At 41.2% G+C, this 22,521-nt stretch overlaps 1 protein-coding gene across 1 annotated transcript; it reads right to left on the minus strand.

Moving 5' to 3' along the window:
• Positions 1 to 7,526: 7,526 nt before the first annotated feature.
• Positions 7,527 to 8,533, minus strand: LOC137618892 (protein FAM200C-like). The gene is made up of 2 exons (XM_068349114.1): positions 8,200 to 8,533; positions 7,527 to 8,071 (listed from the first exon to the last, which is right to left on the minus strand). The coding sequence occupies exons 1-2, from the start codon at positions 8,531 to 8,533 to the stop codon at positions 7,527 to 7,529; spliced, it is 879 nt and encodes a 292-aa protein (XP_068205215.1).
• Between the last annotated feature and the right edge of the window lie 13,988 nt (positions 8,534 to 22,521).

Raw genomic sequence — 22,521 nt, forward strand, 5'->3', positions numbered from 1 at the left:
TAATAATAATAATAATAATAATAATAATGTGGATGATGATGATGGGATGGCTCAAAAGTCAAGCCCTATGCTATTAGCTTTATAACTCTTCGTAGTCTTCTGTGGTTGTACAGCAGCAGGTCTCTCATCTCCTGGGATAGCTTTTAATTTTTTTTCCTTCATTTTATCGTTTAGCCATCTACAAACAGTCGTTTCATTGAGGTTAAGATGATTGGTTATATCACCAGAATCTGGTGAAGTAAGCTTGACTAGAGTTACAGCTATCTGGTATTTGTTGGGTAGCTTGTGAGATTGCCACCATGAGACTGCCAGTTGACGTCTGGTTAGACCACGCCCATATCTACACCTCCGAAACGTTCTTTATGTTTAATACATAACCATGGTGGAAAGAAAAGACTGACTCATTAAGTACTTTGTTTTTCATTTTTATTCCTATTAAAGAATATTGGGTTAATTTTTCCACAATGATCTAGCTGATATTTTGAAAAAAAAAAAATCAATCCTCTAAGATCGTGCTTAATGAACTGTATCTTTTATTGAGCGAAGTTTCAAAATGCTTCGTCCAGGGAGCTAGTCTTATTAGAAATAGGAAGAATGTGAGTGTTGCCAATTAGTGACTTTCGAAAAAATATCACTGAATTCAGGTATCACCAGTTTTGCTGTATACTCTGTAACGTAATTCACATTAGGATATTCGATTGTTTGATGTACAGTATACATCACTAACTGGCAACTCTCACATTCTTCACAATGCTGATAAGACTAGGTTTATGCTATATTTTTCATTAAAATATCAGCCAGATCATTATGGAAAAATTAGCCAAATAATCTTTAATTATGATAAAAATAAAATAAGTAAAAACTTTATGAGTCTGACTTTTTAGCCACCATAGTTATGTATTTTACGTAAAGAACGTATCGAAGATGTAGTTTTGGGCGGAGTCTAACCGGACATCAACTAGCAGTCCCACCGTGGCACTCTCAGAATTAATTCATCTGTCAAATATGGCTGGAGCTCTCCAACATTTACCAGATAACTGTCAACCTAGTTAAGCTAATTTCATCAGATTCTCTATAAAAAATAAATAACACCAATCGTTTTAACATGAAGGAAACGACTGTTTAGAGATGGTTAAACAATACAATGAAGGCGACAAATTTAAAAGCCATCCCAGGAGAAGAGAGACCCTGCTGCTGCACAACCGCCGAAGACGACGAAGAGTTATAACGCTAATAGTCTTCCATTCGTAGAGTAAAATTTAGATATTAGAAGGGTAGAATTAATTGTTTCTAATAGATGAAACTCACTACATCGCTTATTTATTTATTTATTTATTTACATATTAATTTTTCCTCAAACTGGAAAAAAACAGCATTTGGAGACTAGATTTACATAAGTAGCGGTGAGTATAGTCTAAATTATGACGTAATAATTTATTACGTTTTGAAATCATGATCCTAACTGAGGGTTTTTTTTATATAGAAAAAGACATATGCAGAAATAAGTAATAACTTTGAAATCATATCCCAAATGCATAAATTGTTATCATTAGACTGTAGCGCTCTGCTTAAGCTGATTTCTATCTAGACGCCTTCTTTCCTATTTTGAATTTTCTTATCCAGACAGATAGCTTAAAGACTAGTCTCACTTACTCTTGCGGAGTCACATTAAAAACAAGATTCGGAGACTAGATTTACATAAGTAACGGTGAGTATAGTCTAAATTATGACTTGCAATAATTTATTACAAGTTTTTAAATCGTGATCCTAACTAAAGTTTTTTAATACATAAAACGACATATGCAAAAATAATCAATAACTTTGAAATCATATCCCAATTGCATAAATTGTTATCATTAGACTGTAGCGCTCTGCTTAAACTGATTTCCATCTACACGCCTTCTTTCCTATTTTGAATTTTCTTATCCAGACAGACAGCTCAAAAAATAGTCTCACTGACTCTTGCGGAGTCAAGTTGACAAAGGGATTCATGCTACAATTCTGAAGTATCATTTCAAATAAAATATCCATAACAAGTGACCAATGTTATCTCATATATAAACACATTTACAAAGTGAAATATAATAATTAATATTATGTAACAACTTAAGAACTACGCTTGTCCTAAGCAAAAAAAAAAAAAAAAATATAGAATCACTACTTTTGCTGCATACTGTACCTAATATTCTGAGTAAAATGTACTTTACTATATTATTCACTACACCAAGTGCTTCGGATAATGTAGATATGAGAGAGAGAGAGAGAGAGAGAGAGAGAGAGAGAGAGAGAGAGAGATTATTGCCTAATAAATTTATTACGCCCAAAGACGTCAAACAAAGTTACATATTAGCAGTTACATACAGTATATCAGAAATCAACAAAAAAAAAAATTCAAGCATTGAATCATCAGTATATCAGTAACAAAAATAATATATATCAGATTGTATTCCATTATCACAACAACTGCAACAGACAGTTTAGCAGGCACCAAAGTGTGGATGACGAGTCAAAATTACGTCTAGGTGGTCATCTTTGAGTAAATATTGGCAGGTTTGAAGTAAATTTTGTCCTTGAGGTAACAGATTCCTGACAGTAGGGCAATGAAGGCAGTAGTGTTCAAGGTAATTGGCATTAGCAAAGTTACAAAGTTTACATGAGGTGTAGTGTGGTATATCTAGTGTCTGCCCAACCTGCCGCACAGGACGATATCCCTACCTTATCCTGGCACTTACGACATTATGCCTACGCACCATGAGTCCACATCGCCGGTACTTGTGACGGCTGATGTTGTATGGAAACATTAGTGCCCCTCTCTGCATCCCTATGCTGTACTGTACAGGCAAAAGCTGCTGAATATATTCTATGTTTAAGGCAGTGAAGTGAGGGCTCAACATTTCTGTCATCAAGGTCGAGCGTGCACGCAGCTTTAGCAAGACTGTCCACCATGTCATTCCCAGCAAGTCCAATATGGGAGGGCATCCACATGAATTACAAGACAAGCGAGGCATTGTAAGCAGCAGCGAGTTGACAAAATATGTCTCGCACAACACAGCAACAGCTAGAAGATGTCAGTGCCTGGAGTGCAGATTTGGAGTCACAGTTCGGTCTGCATGTTGACTATCCGAGTGGAAGGAGGGCATCCTAGGATAAACCTCATTACTCTATTTTGGAACAGTTCTAGAGGTTGTAACGCCTGTCTGGGTAATTGAATTAAATAGTCAACAACTGACCTTAAGAAGAGGATATAGAGGGTTTTAGCCACGGGGATAGATATACCTGTGGCCCTGGTGGCAAGCCACTTGATGGGAGTGAAACGAGGCTCCAGTCGATCAAGAAGGTTGTTCACCATGGGGTGGATTCGTTGTCGTGCAGATATAGCAAGGGTGATCCTAACTGGTGCTCCTAGATATGTACACTGTGTGCTGTGAGGTACAATATACCAACCCATAATGAACACTGGCAGGTCTCGGATATTCCGCGCAGAGAAGATTCTGTTTTTTTCTGGGGAGAGTATGAGGCCACAGGAGGTACAGGACTTGTAGAAGTCTTGAAGGACACGCTGAAGTTCTCGAGGGCTAGTGGAGTGGATGCAGACATCATTAGAATAGCAGGTTACAGTGGTTCCAGGGATAGCAGGGAGGAGAGACAGTACACTGTGCATAAGTACATTAAAAAGAAATGTGCTCGATACACTGCCCTGAGGTGTGCCAAGCTCAAAATTTCCATAGGAGCTACATGCACTCTTAAAGAAAACACGTGATTTTCTGTTACTGATATAACCGTTTATCCACTTCAGAAGGTTTCCTCTGAGTTAAAATCGACAAGCTGATCAAGAATTATATCCCTGTTGGCTATATCAAAAGAACTTTTGAGGTCAAGGAAGGCAACTACACTGTTGGAGGACAATCGGGAGTAGAGTTCAACTAAACAGTGATGAGTACTCCTCTGTGGAAGACAGCCATACAAATGGAGAGAAAGTTTTTCTTGTAACCGGTATATTAGCCTGGTTAGTAATATACGCTCAAACACTTTCCTAAAACATGAGGTGAGGGAGATAGGCCGGTATTTATCAGCTCCAGACTTTGGGATAGGACTAATTGTGCTAATGGTCCAGGCAGCAGGTACATATCCATGTTGGTAGCAAAGATTATACAATTGTAGAAGAGGATTTCCAGGAACCTTCTGGAAGAGACGAAGAACTTGATAAGTAAGGCCATAATCTCCAGGAGCAGAATTTTTATTTCCCATAACGGCACATCGTAAATCATCCTCGGTGATCAGCTCTTTGTCCTTCTTGTTTGATTCCAACAATGCAGCCATCAGACGAAGGCTGCGTAACTTGCTCTGGGAAGGAAGTGCTTCTTGGATTTGTACAGCGAGATTACTGGACCGTAACTGGGTTGACCAAGTAGTGATGAGATCCTGGGCATATGCTTGTGGACTTTGATGAAGTGCACATGTGGTTTTTTTCTTGACAGGCCTTTTGATGAGATGCCACATGGTCCCAATGCTAGTCTGGTGGTTATTTAGGTCAGTGTATTTATACCATGACTCAGTGTAGACACACTTCTGGAGAGCAACTATATAATCCCTCGCCTGCTGATATTGAAGTAGATGATTAGGTGTCTGTTGTGTCTGAGAGGCAAGGCCAGCATCGGCCGCAATTCTCTCTGCTTGCTTAATGCATTGATCCAAGGTCCAAGCATGGGCAACACGATGACTTTTAATGTGAGGTCTGACAATATTTAGTTGATAGAAGTCATGGGTAGCTTTTACCAAAGAATTATACAGGTGTTCTGGAGAGTGTTTATCAAAGGTAGGTAGGACAGAGGAGATGTATGAAACATATGTTGGGCAGTACTTGGGTGGAATGGTGATGCGGGTACCATGATAGGAGTCACTTGGATGAGTCTGTATTACGTACTGTAGACATAAGGTAACATGGTCAGAAAAGAGCGAGGGAACAGAATGACAGGAGACATGTGATGCCACAAGCCCAGATGTAAGGATATGGTCAAGAGTGCCCCCCCCCCCCGGATGTGTGTGGCACCACCTGTATCCCAACAGGTTAAATGGTAACGATGGATGTAGTTGAGCAGAGGAACTCCACTGCTATGTGGAATCGGAGAGACATCACCTAGATCTGAGTGTCTGGCATTGAAATCAGCCATGTAGATCATGCCAAGGTTTGCAGGTGTAGGAAGTGCTGAGTGGTTAATTAGGCCAGGGGCAGAGTAAACATTGCATAATCGAATATGACCATCACCTATCTTGACCTGAAAAAGTTGGAAGGTCATGTTAATATCTGCTGATTAGTGAAGGAGTTGATGAAGGAGAGTAGAGTGGATGTACAGTAAGTAATAAGACCATTCCTGACATGATGTACATATGAAACATATCTGGAGAGTGTTGGAGCTTCATCACCTGGCTGAGCACCGCCAGGGCGCCAGGGAAGGCTTCTTGAATAAATATTACTTGTGGGTGATGGCAATAAACATATGTCCTGAATGCAGTGAGTCTTGAGTATTGTTTAATTCCAAGGGCATTCCATGAAAGGACATGTAGTTGCATGAGTCTAGCAAATTTTACCCTTAACACTGCGAGAGACAGGTCGAGCATGTACCGGAGAAGCGGCACTGTTAGATGGTGCACCAAGTGTTGGAGGCTTAGCTGGCAGGAGGCCACTGACCCTATCAAGACAAGAGGCAACAGTATTATAGCTTCTCAGTAAGTAAGGCAACAGAGTTTATGAGAACTTGTTTTGCCTTGACCAGTGTGTCGAGGTTACTTGCAGTGGTAGCCTGCTGAAGAATCAAGCTATCGAAGCGTGCATCAATAGCATCAAAGCGTGTCGTTAGTGCTGTACAGTGCGATTCCAAGGCAGCAACAGCCTTACGAAGTTTTGAAATTTCAGCTGATTCAGGAGGGCATAACGAGGAGGTTGACACTGGTGGTGGTGGTGCTGCCAGTGGAAGTGACTGCGTGGCAGCGCGCGACTGTCTGGAACATACCATGCCAAACATTAACACCTGCTTCACCACAACGAGGGCATTTCCAATGCACAGTCTCTGGAGTTGATGATGATTCTGACAATGAGGGGGAAGCATCAATAACAGGTTTACGGTATGGACGGGTGCGTGTGGAATGAGCTGCAGCACACCAGGCACACTTAGGTGAGGCAGAGCAATATTGGGAGATATGGCCAGTACCCCAGCAGTTAAAACAGTTGGGCTGATCATCCTTCATCCTATGTAAATCACAACGGGGGAGGCAAGGGAGGAAGGGCAACTCATAAACAGATGGTGGTGGTTCTAGTAGACTCCATGTGATGACAATGCGATTAATAGGGTTCCCATTTTGAAGAAATCTTCGTGCACTGTATACACCAGGCAGTTCCTTAGCAAGGTTAGTGTCTGCTTCAATAGGGTAACAAGTAATGAGATATGTTAAATACTTACGGGGTCTGTCTATTGAATCTTGAATATCCAGGCTTATGGACAGAAATTCACCACCCTTCACTCTGCCAATGATGTCCTCATGACTCCTTGCAGTATATACAAATTTAGATGTGATAGCAGACATCTTCACCTCTGTCAGCTCCTTATCAAGACTGATGTCTTTGCTTGCTTCAGTCAGCCATCGTAGTTTAGTGTCAGGGCTCAAATTTTCTTTGAAGACCAACCTAACATATTCATCACGGGGAGCAAAAGCTGGGGTAGCAGAGGAAGCATGTCGTGTAGGGGGTTGAGGCAGGGTGACATCACTCTTTTGTCTAGTGAAAGACTCTTGACATTTGGATGTTTTAGCAGCAGGAGACTGTGGAGCACTGCTAGTATCTGACCCATAATCCAATGGGCGCTTCATGGGGGTATTAGCAACAGTACTGGAGGGCTTATGAGGAAGAGATTGTGTGAGTGGTGGCCAATGAGTCATACCTACATCCTCATCATCAGACAGGTGCAGATCATTTTCAACCTCAGAAACTGAGGCTGGTTCGGAGTAATCCATTATTAGTTAAGCCGCAGCCCTTTCAGGTCACACATACACTGCACATGCGCGAACTGAGGCGCCGCCGACCGCGTGGGTATGCCACGGGGTATGAGTTTTTATATCGTAACTACAGATTAGTATAAAAAACCTATATACACACTGTTGTTACTAAAATGGTCACTGAGTCTTACTGTAACTTATATAACATGGTGAAAGGTGTAGTATCACTAAAACAGCGTTTCCCAACCTTTTCCAACATTAGCACCCCCTGTTTTCATGTCTAAGCAGTCGAGCACCCCCTAATTATCTTAATTATTAATATCTTATTACTAATTTAGGTAACTAGAAGGATAAAGGAATGTGAAGTGTATTGCTTGATCAATTTTATTTTGTTCATTCCTTAAAACTTACACAAAATACCAATATTGTTTATAAAAGAAATAAAAAAAATATGAGAAAAATGAAATTGCATGGATTTAAATATGTACAACTGGGTAATCAATCATACTGTAAATACATCAATGTGATTTTTTATGTTACTTATATGCAACTAATTTCTCAATTTGAGGCTTTTTGTTGGCCAGAGCCATCCTCATATCATGAAGCAATCCGATCTGAAGTCGGTTCCGGGCTGTTGTTTTGATTTGGAACATGGTGGAGAAAGCCTTTTCACAGAGGTAGGTAGTTGGAAATGGGATGAACATTTCCAGCACTGCCTTTGCTAATCCAGGGTATGCTACAAACTGATCACACCAGAAACCTGACAGCAGTAGTGTGCGAAATTTTGTTTGACAAAGCTGGTTCACCTGCAGATCAATAACCTCCTCCTTTAGGTTATCATCATCATCCCTATCTGCCAAGAAGGGCTGCTGTATCCATTCTGGAAATGAATGATCCATGGGAAAGTATTGTGCCATAGTGGTCTCTAGGAGTGAGAGGTGAGCAACAATATTTTCTACAAGCATTGGCTGGAATGTCTTGTCTCCATGTTTTTCATCCAGGATAGGAAAGCTTTCTACATTTCCTCCCTGGATTCGATGCTTCCACAGTGATATTTTCTTCTTGAAGGCTTCTACCTTCTCTGTACAATCATTATAATTAGCAAATATGCCTTGCATGGACAAGTTGAGATCATTCAGATCACCGAAAATGTCTGCCAGGTAGGAGAGAGAATGAAAATTTTGTCTTCAAAATTTTCAGCAAAATCACTCTGATGCTCTCGGAGAAATATTGCAATCTCATCAGCGAGCTCTGCAATACGTGTCAGCATTTTTCCGCGGGAGAGCCATCGCACTTCAATGTGGAAGAGAAGCACCTGATGTTCACTTCCCATCTCCTCACAAAATAACTTGAACCCTCTGTGGTTTAAAGCACGTCCCCAGATGTAATTGACAACTTTAACACAGACGGACAGAATTTCTTTGAAATGAGATGGCAATGTCTTTACTGCCAAAGCATGACGATGGAGTACACAGTGCTTCGTAATGATATCTGGTACCCTCTCCTTCACCAGAGCAGCAAATCCAGACTTATTCCCCAGCATGGCTGAGGCACCATCTGTGCAGACTGATCCTACCTTCTCTCACTTGATCTGATGCTTCTGAAAGAATTCGTCCAAGAGTCGGAATACATCTGCTGTTTTAGTTGTTGTCTGCAAAGCCAAACAGAAGAGGAATTCATCTTTAATCTCTCCATCTTTGATGTAACGGTATACACAATCAGTTGACTTAGGTTGGAGACATCAGTTGATTCATCCAACTGCAGACTAATGCAGGTAGGACTTGCTTGAATCTCTCTACAATTTGGTCCAAGATGTCGCAACTCATATCTGCAACTCTTCCTCCAATGACATTATTGGACAAAGGCACATCCTTCATCTTCTTGGCTGCCTCAGTTCTCAAAATTAACTCAACCATCTGAATGGTGCATGACTTAATCAAATTTTCTGGACCCGAAAGCGAAGCCTTGGCCCTAATGCACTGGTATGCCACTTTATATGAAGCTTGTAGAAGGGGTTTCTGCACTGGCTTAAATCCAAGTTGGGGTAGTGTACCTTTCTTTTCATATTTAGCCCTCTTCGCCTGCAAGGCCTCGAGAGACCTTTCATGTTCTGTGGTTGTATGCTTCAACTGGTGGTCTCGAAGTCTAGCAGGCTTCAAATTTGAGTTGAAAATGATAAAATGGCAAGGCATACACTGTGCCCGGTCTGGTCCTCCCTTATCGTCCAGAAGTGCAGTGAAACCATATTTGACATATTCATCACTCCATTTGCGTGTCTTTGGCAAGGCAGATTCATATAAATCTGCAAATGAATGAAGAGGAGGATTCTAGTAAAAAAGCAACAATGAAACTTTTATAAATGACATTAAGAATTAAAGAAACAGACTCAGATTATCATTAAAACATGCTATTAACGGTTAACCTCTTTACTACGACTGCCCTCCCAACGTTAATCTAATTGAAAAAAAAAAAAAAAACTAGCATATCTTCTCCATCCTTTCTATATTTATATTGATTTAACTATGGGTTGCGGGTTAGGGAAGGGTATAGTATTACATGGAGTTACGGGAGGAGAAATGAGAAAATGGGAGAAAGGAAAGCAGAGTAAAAAAATATATATATATTTCACGAGAAGAAAGCAACAAGTTTCTCTAAGAAAAAAAAAAAGAAATTTGGAAATATAGTCTAGGGTTGTCATATGTCCGGATTTGCTCAGACATGTCCTGCATTTAGGTGTCAAAATCATCGTCCGAGGTGAATGTTAAAATTTCTTCAAATGTCCGTAATTTCTTCTTTAATGATGAAAATAGATATATAAAATAAAAAATAGCAACAACAAAGACAATAATAGCAACAGCAACAACAAATAAACATGATGTGAATGAATAAATCAATACATTATATATATATATATATATATATATATATATATATATATATATATATATATATATATATATATATATATATATACTAATTTTTCTCTTTCGATTTTTTTTGCGCACACACACACACACACACACACATAGTGGTAGCTCTTACAAACTGCATTTTTTACGACTCTGGAAGGTGGGGGGGGGGGTGTTCAAGAGGGAACCGTTCGGTATTTTGACTGTTCAGATAAGGCAACCCTAAAAGAGACTGCATATTGGCCTAAACTAGTGAAAAGGAGACCTGATTACTCTATTTTAAGGTATTTTTAGCTAAAGTTGAAACCCTGCATGTAGTGTGTATGTTCCAAATGTGTGTATACATTGAAAACTTATAAAGAATAAACGTGTGTGTGTGTGTGTGTGTGTGTGTGTGTGTGTGTGTACCCTACATACTGATGGCTAACTTCTTTTATTATTATTCAATTATTGCACACTTATACTTCTTACTTTTGACCAGAAACTATCACGGAAAAGGTCGACATATTCATTTCAGATAAAGAATCAACATAAAACTGTAATATTTCTAATTCAGGAAAAATAATAAGCGAAATGGCAACATGCACACTGATTCAAAACAGCCTACCCACGTGCTACGAAGCCACTCGCCTCTGATATCAGGGTTTCAAGATATTATCTTTCAATACTTAAGTGTTGAAAAACGTCATCACTTCTTTTACAGATAATAATATGAAGCGAGAGAGAGAGAGAGAGAGAGAGAGAGAGAGAGAGAGAGAGAGAGAGAGAGAGAGAGAGAGAGAATACTTTCCAACGGACTTACCAGTATTACTGGAAATCAAAGATAGTCTTCGATATGCCGACAAAACTCAAATATGTAGGAGATGTACTGCTCTATTGCACTGCTACTGAACAACTACAGTGCCACTGTCTGGCTGCCACTAGTCCCACAGTCTCACTGCTCCCATGTCAGATACAAACAAGTACCGAACGTGTACTGCAGAACTGGTCACGCCTTGCTAGGAAGTGATATTTTACCGTCATGTGTGCATCGCTTCCCAGCACCCCCAATAATTGATTTCAGCATCCCCTGGGGGTGATAGCACCCCAGGTTGGGAAACGCTGCACTTGAACTTGCACAAAAACTCATTTTACAGAGAGCTCACACAAAGCGTGTTTACAAACCGAGAGCCTCATTCGGAGAGAGAGAGAGAGAGAGAGAGAGAGAGAGAGAGAGAGAGAGAGAGAGAGAGAGAGAGAGAGAGAGAGAGTTATGTCTCAATTCAGCTGAGTCTGTTGGTCGTGATGATCCAATATTTTATGAAGATAAATAATCTCTTGCTATGTACTGTGAAGTGAACCGCTTCAATTTCTAAATGAAATATATATGATGTGGCTTCATATTTACTTTAGGAAGCAGTGCATTACAATACTAATTCAAAAACAAATGTTTCAGTATTGTACACCAATGCCTAAGATATTGTTTAATAATTTGTAAATTACAGTATTTCATTGTTTTCGTCACCTAATACTGTATATACTATAATATATACCGTACTACATATATATGACAACATGGTGTGTGTTGTATAATGTTGATGTACAAGAGAGAGAGAGAGAGAGAGAGAGAGAGAGAGAGAGAGAGAGAGAGAGAGAGAGAGACGCTCCTCAACTGATTGATCATGACCTGACGAACCAAAACAATAAAAATGGCGGTTGCCACCCGTCAGCAGTAATTGAAGTAATCCAGCAAAAAATCTATCTGCCTTTTTTAACTCTACCAAAAGCATCCATGATGTAAATAAATAGGCTTGTAGTAAGTTTTATAATTAGGTAACGAAACGATTAAATAACATATTGTACTTACAATTACACAGTAGGGTACTATTTACAAAGTAATAATAATAATAATAATAATAATAATAATAATAATAATAATAATATATTTTATATTTTTATGTATAGTAATATGAGGTAATTAAGTACGTCAAACATCATTTGTAATAACTTCATATTGATTTTATATATAAGAAGACTACTTGTTGACTTCTGAAAGCGTTAGGCTAGGCTTACCCTGAGCCAAATTTTAATCATAGTAGTGTTTGTACAAACCAAAATGGAATAAGATAAGGTGAGTTACCGCGCATGGTGGTAGCTCAGTTTTGCTCTGTGACGTACCTGAAGAGTTCTGAGTGTTTATATGACAGCTGTCCTGTATGATCACCTTTATTATTTATGCCTCTTTTTGGGTTTCGAACATTACAATTATGAGGGTAAGCTAATATATGTGTATTTATGACTTTGTTTCTAAAATGCACTTTTTGATAAGGAATATAATAGCGATGGAAATAAAAATCTACGTAAGACATAAGCTTTATTCCGAATATTTCCTTGAAAATCTTGATACAATCAATTTTTCTTTGTTCATTTGTCAAAATTAGTGAAAAAAAAATGTTTTATCGTTTTCACACCTTTGCTCTGAAATATTTTTTTCTAGGCTTTTAATATTGTTATAATGAAATGAAGCCTACATCGAATAGAAAAGCTCATTACCTCCTCCGGAAGATCAATATTGACGGCCTTGAATATATCAATGAAATATGAAACGGCTTTGACTTCTGGTTTTAGAGCATCTCCAAAGAAAATTTAGAATAAATCTTGCATTTCTTGTAGATTTTCTCTTACATGATTAGACGGCCTATATAAAACCATTCACTTTACATATGATATCCAGTCGTCACCTGTTTCATCTACATCAGCTAAGCCTAATAATAAAAACTTATTTTTTAATTTGAAAGGTACAAACCCTCCCAAATAACTAAAGGCCTCATTGTCTATCAACATTTCAGGTTCTATCTCTATTAGATTTTCTTTTTGATCTTCCTCAGTCTCAGTCTCATTATTAACAGGCAGAAGGTGTGTAAGGACACCGCTCCCTTTGTCGTCCAGAAAATCAACAAACTGTTTATTTATTTGAATTCTCCTTTCGCTAAACTGTGGTTTCTGTTGTATATGTAATCCGCTCTATCAGAGCTACATTTTGACATATGTATTGTTTCATTACATGTTTCTGTTAATTCATATTTCGTATATTTGTAAGTATAAGAAAACACATATATTTTGGCTGGCAATTCAATCTGATTTGGCGCCAGCGCCATCCTACCTTTCCGTCCGCACCTTGTAATATACTCCCACACACATTTGAATAAAGTATCAGTTGATCTTGGTGATGCTTGTCTCACTGTCCTTACAACTGGTGACCCCGGAGTTGAAAGTAGCATCAGCGGTTTTAGCTTTGCCATTAACGGACTTATTACTGCCGTGCTACCTTCTCTATACTTCGTTACCTTAGGCGTGAGCCTGCCTTTGGTTCTCCCACACTTCGGTGCATGTAAGGCAGTAGGATGAGCTTAACTGACATATCAACTTCTCACCTCTTCGCCGACTTGTCGTCTGGCCACGATGCAGGGAGCAACACGCCTATCGCACCCAACGGCCTCGCCTCCACGCCCAAAGTCAAACTGCCGCCCTTTTCTCAACACAACACCGCTTCCTGGTTCCTGAGAGCAGACGTACTCTTCCGCGTCGCTAGACTCAGCAACTCCTGCGCCAAGGCTGACATCGTTCTCACCTCCATAATTGAAGAGGTATTCGACAAGATTTACCCATGGCTCGACGCGCAGGCCGGCCAAGTTTCATACGACGACCTGAGAATGAAACTCATCGGTATCTACTCCCTCTCCGTCTCAGCAAGGGCACAGAAAGTCCTGGACCTCGCCGGCAAACCCATGGGTGACACCTCTCCTGTCGAGGCGTGGGACGAGTTAACCGGCCTGCTTATGCTCCCCGAAACAGACAGCAACGGCCGACGACGTGAGATTAGCTTATCTCGCGAGATCTTTCTTCGACGCCTACCACAGGACGTAAGGGCCCAATTGACAGACGCCGACACGCTCCCGATGAACGAACTCCTGTCGAAGGTTCAGAAGCTCCACGAGGCCTCCAAAGCATCTTGCCTCGGAGCATCATCGTCAGCACCATCTTCGTTCTCCTCCTTCAGCAGCTGCTCTTCCATAGACTCCTCGGCAACGGCCCCTGAGGACGACGAGATCAACGTTCTATCAAAAAAGAAACCGCCGCAACCAACACGACCGAACCCTAGGACTAACCCAGCATGGTGCTTCTACCACCAACAGTTCGGCAGCGACACCAAGAAATATAGAGCACCAAGCAGTTTCCCTAGAAGATGACGCCAGAAGCATCCACCTGCCACTATCGCAGCCGCAGGTAACAAAAACAAGAATGGTTTCTATATCCTCGATACCATTTCCAACCGAAGACTCATGGTAGACACCGGCGCAATGCAGTCAACGTTCCCACCTTCCAAGTACGACCTAGACCGTGGTCCCGACAAAAATGCTCCCTCACTCATCGCCGCCAACGGATCTCCCATACGGTGCTATGGGATTAGGACCTTAAGATATCTATCATGGGCCGTTCGTATTCTTGGCCCTTCGCCATCGCTGACGTCAATCGCCCCCTCCTCGGTGCGGATTTCCCCGCCCAACACGGACTCCTCGTCGATGTCGCTAACAAACGTCTCATCGCGCCCTAGAATACGGCCATGCAACAATGTCCGTATCCGCCGTAACGACGCACCCCTACGCCGACCTCCTACAAGAATTCCCCGAGGTTTTCAAGCCCGAGCTCCGACACTTGCTAGGTTCCCCGTCCAAGCACGGGATCTACCACCACATCACAACAACAGGACCTCCTACTCACGCCAAATTCTGCCGCCTCCCGCCCCAGAAACTGAAGGATGCCAAACGAGCCTTCGAGGACATGGAATGCATGGGTATCTGTAAGAAAGCATCGAGCCCCTTGGCATCACCCCTACACATGGTAAAAAAGCCGGACGGGTCCTAGAGACCTTGCGGCGACTACAGGCGCCTCAACCTCATAACAACGCCCGATCACTACCCGCTGCCCAACATGCAGGACCTAACGAACGCGTTGCATGGCGCGAAGTATTTTACCAAGATGGACCCTCTCAAGTCTTACTTCCAGGTCCCCGTATATCCGGAAGACATCCCGAAAACCGCCATTATAACGCCGTTTGGATCCTACACCTTCGCATACTCAACCTTCAGTCTACGCAACGCCGGGGCGACCTTCCAACGACTAATGGATAGCATTCTGGGTGACCTACCTTTCTGCGTCTGCTACGTCGACGACATCCTGATATTCTCGAAAACTAAGGAGGAACACCGGAGGCACGTCCGCACCGTCCTCAAACACCTACAGGAGAACGGCCTGGTCTTACGTTTCGACAAGTGCACGTTCGGTGCGGAAGGAGGGGATTTCATTGGTCACAGCGTATCCTCGTGCGGGGTAAAACCCATGACAACCAAGGTCGACACCATCAGAAAGTTCCCGATACCTACGACCATCCGCCAACTTCAGGAGTTCCTGGGGATGATCAATTACTAGAGGCGCTTCATCCCCAACATCGCACAAACCCTGACACCCCTCGACAACGTCCTGAAAGGAAAAGCGAAAAAACTCTAGTGGGGTTTGCCCCAGCAACAGGCATTCGCCCAGACGAAGGATGCCCTCGCGAATGCCACCACCCTGGCTCATTTCGACGACAACGCGCCCCTGCGACTAACGACCGATGCCAGCAACGTCGCCTGTGGTGCTGTGCTGGAGCAACTCGTCGATGGTTCTCCTCGACCGCTGGCATTCTTCAGCAAGAAATTGAAACCCGCCAAAACAAGATACAGCACCTTTGATAGGGAACTCCTCGCCGTCTACCTCGCCGTCCGCCACTTCAAGCACATCTTGGAGGACACTCCCTTCACAATCGCGACGGACCATCAACCCCTCGTACACGCTTTCACGAAATCGACAGACGCATGGTCCTCCCGACAACAACGTCATCCCGCAACAATCGCCGAATTCGGGTGCACCATACGTTACGTCCCAGGAAAGAAAAACCAGAAAAACCCAGTCGCTGACGCCCTTTCAAGGATTGAAATTGATGCAATCCACCTGGGAATCGACTACGCCAATCTCGCAACCGAACAACGCACCGTCCAAGAAGCACAGGATCACCTGACGGGGCCATCCGCGCTCAAGATAAGTGCGATTCCCCTTGGAACAGCAGGAGTAACTATTCTTTGCGACACCAGCACCGGTCGCCCACGTCCCTGGATACCAGCCTCCTGCAGAAGGAAAATATTCGATATCATCCATGGACTTTCACACCCCTTAGGACGCACCACCGCTCGCCTTCTGTCTGAAAAGTTTGTCTGGCCAGGGATGAAAAAGGACGCCCGAGAATGGGCGAAGTCATGCATCAACTGCCAGTCAAGCAAAGTCAGCCGTCACACCGAATCGGGGGAAGGCGATTTCCCCCAGCCAAAAAGACGTTTCGGTCACATACACATTGACGTCGTGGGACCATTGCCCCCTTCTGGATCTGCCCGCTACCTGCTTACGATCATCGATCGCTCCATGAGATGGTTGGAGGCATCGCCGATGACCGAAGCTACGACTCAAGCATGCGCCGAAGCCCTCCTGTCAAGCTGGGTGAGCAGGTTTGGCGTTCCTGACGACATCACGACAGACAGAGGCCCCGCTTTCCTCTCAGATATATGGCTCGCTTTGGCCAACCTGATGGGGACGACGCTCCACAGCACTACGGCATACAACCCCGCGGCAAACGGCATGGTCGAAAGAACTCACCGCGCCCTCAAGGCGTCCCTGATGGCGGGCTGCACCGACGGGGACTAGAAATCATGACTTCCTTGGGTATTCCTCAGCCTTCGCACCGCCGAGAAGGTTTTCGGGGAGGCGCTCGCAGTTCCTGGCGAATTCTTTCCCTCATCAACCGACGACACACAGCTGGATCACCTAAGGGACATCGCCAGGAAGTTCAGGCCATGTCTCAAAACTTACCAGGACAGAACCAAGCACTTCAAGCCAAAAAACCTGGATGACTGCGGGTACGTTTTCGTTCGTGTCGACGCTCATCGACAACCACTAACTAGACCTTATCGAGGCCCCTACCGGGTAATTAAGAAGACAACGAAAGCCTTCCTTCTCGACGTCCATGGCCAAAAGGACTGGGTCTCAATAGACTGCGTGAAACCAGCATTTCTCGAAGGAAGCGACACCGCCTCCGCCGGACCTGGCAGATCCAGATTGACACCTCAAAACAAGGCGCCTAACGAAAGAAAAATCATCAAATGACAACAAGAGGAAGAGATCCTTACGCCGACCGCCGGCGCGCCCCTCCGTTCAAAAACAAGAGGAACCCTCCGACGCTCGAAAAGATACGAAGATTGATCATCAGCCCTCTACGCCGCCCGATGTCTTGGGGGGGGAGTACTTGTAAGGACACCGCTCCCTTCGTCGTCCAGAAAATCAACAAACTGTTTATTTATTTGAATTCTCCTTTCGCCACACCGTGGTTTCTGTTGTATACGTATTCCGCTCTATCAGAGCTACATTTTGACATATGTATTGTTTCATTACATGTTTCTGTTAATTCATATCTCGTATATTTGTAAGTATAAGAAAACACATATATTTTGGCGGGCAATTCAATCTGATTTGGCGCCAGCGCCATCCTACCTTTCCGTCCGCACCTTGTAATATACTCCCACGCACATTTGAATAAAGTATCAGTTGATCTTGGTGACGCTTGTCTCACTGTCCTTACAGGTGAATCATGACAAACGCACAGATAAATAACTGGCAATCTAGAACATTAGAGGTTTAATATGCACCACTTACATTTAAGCACTCCGTAGTGACACAAGATGTACAGTAGCTTCATCATTATTACAAATATGAAGACCATAACTCGTTAACTATTACCTCTACCAACTATGAATAACCCTAGTCTATATTTAAGTACCAAAGTGGATGGTTGGCCCTAACAATGAATAATTTGTCATATGAAAGAAAAGAGATGTTCGATGACTCTCTTGCCATAGCCGTATTGTCTACAAGAAATCTAATCCCCACAGTTCATGCAACATGTTATACGATAATCCTTTTACTGGAGTGGAAACATTTAGCCTTCCACTTCAGCATTAATAGTAAAATAAATCGTTTCATCAAGTATTTCCACTTAATGTGGACTGTTTGAGAAAGCAGCTTCAGCTTTCTTTACCATATCGTGTTTCATGCACGAGTCGTTCAATTCAAACCAACTATTAATCAAAGAGAGAAAATCACATATTTCATTACCAAACCGCCTTTTCTTGTTAATATGTCTTAGCCACTTGAAAATTTGATGGGATAAGCTACTAAAGAAGAAAGTAACTGAACTGCTGTTTTAACACGTTGCAGTTTATAACCTCTGAAGTTTAATTGTAAGCTAATTTGAGATTATTTACTGATAAAGACACAATTACTGATATATTTTTTGAGTTAAGGATGATTTTATCTCTAATTTGAAAACCATAGTCTATCATATTATTTTGAATTAAAGTGATTAGTTGGGGTGGATCTGCCATGACGAATTTTTTTGAAAAATTCCCAAGTAACCAAGATTTTTTTTTATGATAATTTGAAGCTCAAATAAGAGTATTTATACATAGGGAAACATTTTTTGTAAATTCTCTCTCTCTCTCTCTCTCTCTCTCTCTCTCTCTCTCTCTCTCTCTCTCTCTCTCTCTCTCTCTCTCTCTCTCTCTCTCTTTTATCTTATGAAACATCCTTCCGATCGTAGCTAAAGATTTACTTGCATGAGAAATATAATTGATATATCCATATATTCTCGTAATATTCTATGTGACCCTATCCATATACAGTTATCTTAGTTGACCAAAATGCTACATGAAATATATGCCAAATAAACCAAACTAAAGAGACGAGATATTATTGACAGGCTTACCTGAATCAGCAGTAAGTATATTATTATAAAGATTTTGTGTCGGCATGGTATCTTCTTTTAAATTTCTGTCAGTCTCGGGGCAGTAATTGACAATTCCTACCTCTTAAGGGTTCTGGCAAAGTCATGTGTATATATTATGAAAAGTAATGGGCAAAGAACACTACCCTGAGGAACACCAGGCATCATATTCTTATACTCACTATCGTGTCCATCAACAACAACTTTCTGCGATCTATTACTTAAAAATTCAATAATGATACTAAGAAATGACCCACCCACTCCCAACTGTTTGAGTTTGAAAACAAGCGCCTCAAAGGCAGCACTAAATCAAGGCCAATCTTTCGAACCTCCTGACCACAATCAAGGGATTTCTGTACAGAATTAAAGATCGTAAGAAGGGCATCAAATTCTCCAAGGCCTTTACAAAAACCAAATTGTAAACTAGGGAACAGATGATTACCTTCAGCAAATCTATTAAGATGTTTTGCCAAAAGACTTTAAAAAACTTTAGATGATATGGGAGTTATGGAAACTGGACAGTAATCAGTTAGACTTGAGCTACCACAAACACATTTACATAGAGGAGTAACATTACCAATTCTCTAACAAGTGCTAAAAGCTCATCTTCTTGCTAACTTGTACAAGATAACAAAAAACTTTACAGCTAAGAAATCTGCAGTTAGAAAAAAAAAAATTACCTTTTGGGTCACACCTCCATAAGCATGAAGGGCCACCAAGATAGCTTTAATTTCACGAGATCGAAAAGCTAAACTAGGTAGTTTAGCATCAGGAAAACAGAAAGTTTGAGTTTCCCTTTTACTAAGTTTACTGTTAAACACATCAGCAAATAGGGTTGCCTTTTCCTTTGGACAGTGAGTGACTGAGCCATCTGGTTTGATTAAAGGAGGAAATGTTACCTCTACACCAAAGAGTGAAGATTTAAGTATACTCCACCACTTATTTTCCTGGGTTGTACCAGAAAGGGTTTATTTTATGGTTAAATTGCATTCCTTTTCAGTTGAAGCATAAACTCTCTGAGCAAAAGCTCTAAGCTGAGTATAGTTATTCCAGGTCAAATTTTATCTGTTACCCTTCCAAAGAGGATAGGCCTCCTGCTTTTCCCAATAAGCATGTCTACAATCCTTATTGAGCCGTGGTGTATCAACCGTGTGTCACACGATCGTACATAGTAACGACATCTCATTTCGTGTATGTATTATGCTTGTATCTTTGCTTTCCCTTCGCACTGATAAGGACCTGAAATAACATGTCTGTTTTTCTCACCGTTAACTGTTAAATGGTGCGGTGTCGGTTGAACAGGAAATTTTCTGTTACTTTTTTATGCCTTTTTTGCATAGGGTTTATGTATATATAAGCAGATGTTCTGTAATAAAGTTACTCAGTTGCTTTCATTCTGTCTTTGAGTCACAACCTTCTCTCGACTCGTCACAATGGCTTGTCCTTCACTCGGTATTTTAGTGCACGAGAAAGGATGCACCTGTCAATTTTGTTGACTGGATTCTCATGGAAAGGGACTACAGGGTCAACACTACTATATAATTGTGACTAATTCAAGACCAAAAGATCATGCAAAATCCCATTCCAGTCTGCTTGAGATTTCATATAAATTTTACATTAGTAATATACATTAGGGACAGGCTGCTCAGTCTCCACTACTAATGAAATCAAGGCACGATCAGATGTCCCAACCGGAAAACCAACCTTACTTGTTATTACAACAGGGAAGTCGGTGTATACGAGGTCCAAGCAGTTACCGGACCTGTGGGTAGCTTCACTTACGATGTTCTCACAGCCTGATTCAGAGGCAAAGCCTAACGATCTTAAGCCATGTTAATCAGTAGGAGAAACATAATTTAACCACTCCCTACGGTGAGCATTGAAATCCCCAATAGAGACAAAAGAGGCCTTTCGATCATCTTCTTGTATCTTAGCCGTAATGGCAAGAAGACAATTGGAGATACAATCATCCATGTCAGGATTCCTGTAAATCGAACTCAAATAGAAGTTGTTATGCTTACCACTAACTCTTATTACTGGAATCTCATGACATCCACATTCATAGCAGGAGTTATGAGAAATAGGGTACTCAGTTCTAATATACACCACCATTCCCCTGGACATAGCGATGGCATCGTGTTTCAACATGTTGTCTTCTTAAAACCAGTTATGAGATGGGTGAATCTTATTAAAAACCAAACTTTCTGAGCACTAAAGAATATCATACTGTCTAGACGCAACTGTAAGGTCTTGAAGATTTGCATAGAGACCATGAATATTGCAATACAGTAGATGACATTAACGAAATCTAAGACGTACTGGTCCAGGATTTTGCTCAATGTCTCCAGAGAGCATAAGAATTAATGGTAATAAAAAAGATAGCTCATACCTAAAAACGAAATTAAAAAGAAACATAACAAGAAAAATATGTACAGAAATATAAATAAGTGATGGATCAAATCCAGAAACAATAGAAAAAAAAGGAGGAAAAACTGGTCAACATGGAGGAACTGATACACCATGCAAGGCTAAATACCCTCCTGGATAAACTTTTAAACTGAAGGGAAGACAGTTAGGATGGTTATGAAAACTAAAAGAATCAGATAGGGAAAAGACAACCTTTTGATAAACCACCAGGCATCCATGGCCTTTCTATAAAGCCTGCCCAACACACTATTTCAAAGAAATGAGAAGAAGAAAAGAATAAAATAAACAATAAGTAAATTATATATATATATATATATATATATATATATATATATATATATATATATATATATATATATACACATATATATATATATATATATATATATATATATATATATATATATATATATATATAAATAGAATGGTGTGCCCGAGTGTACCCTCAAGAAAGAGAACTCTAACCCAAAACAGTGGAAGACCAGGGTACATTGGCTATGGCAATATATTTATTAGAGAACAATGGTTTGATTTTGGAGTATCCTCCTTTTAGAAAAGCTGATTACCATAGCTAAAGAGTCTCTGCTACCGTTACCAACAGGAAAGTAGTCACTGAACAATTACAGTACAGTAATTAGACCCTTGATCGAAGAAGAAATGTTTGGTAATTTCAGTGTTGTCAGGTGTATGAGGAAAGACGAGAATATGTAAAGAATTGGCCAGGCTTTTCGTATTTTGTGTAAGCAAAGAAAAAAGGAGCAGTAAACAGAGAGAGGGATCCAATATATTAATGTCCAGCCAGTCAAACGATCCAATAACTCTCTAGTAGAAATATCTCAACAGGTGGCTGGTGCCCTGGCCAACCTACTACCTCTTTCTCTCTCTCTCTCTCTCTCTCTCTCTCTCTCTCTCTCTCTCTCTCTCTCTCTCTCTATGCCATAACCATGAAATATATGGTAAATGTGTGTATTTAGACGGATGTGGAGACGAATGCAGAGATCTCCATCCAAAAATATGCAAAAACCTGAAAGAAGGAAAAGGATGCAAATTCAACAAAAATTGTCGATATATGCATCCGGCAACTATGAATGAGAGTCAGAAAACTCAACAAACAGAAAAGAAAAATGAAAGCAAAAATGGAAAAAAAAATAAGGCGAGTATATACCGCGCTATGCACAAAAGGTCCCAAGATATGATGCCATTCAACCAAAATATGCACAATTAGAGCCCATCTACAAAGAATGCATCTATAATGCCAGGCGTTGGTGCAGATATTGGAATAATTGCAGG

Source organism: Palaemon carinicauda, chromosome 1 (assembly GCF_036898095.1).
Source record: "Palaemon carinicauda isolate YSFRI2023 chromosome 1, ASM3689809v2, whole genome shotgun sequence".
In the NCBI taxonomy this organism is placed as follows: domain Eukaryota; kingdom Metazoa; phylum Arthropoda; class Malacostraca; order Decapoda; family Palaemonidae; genus Palaemon; species Palaemon carinicauda.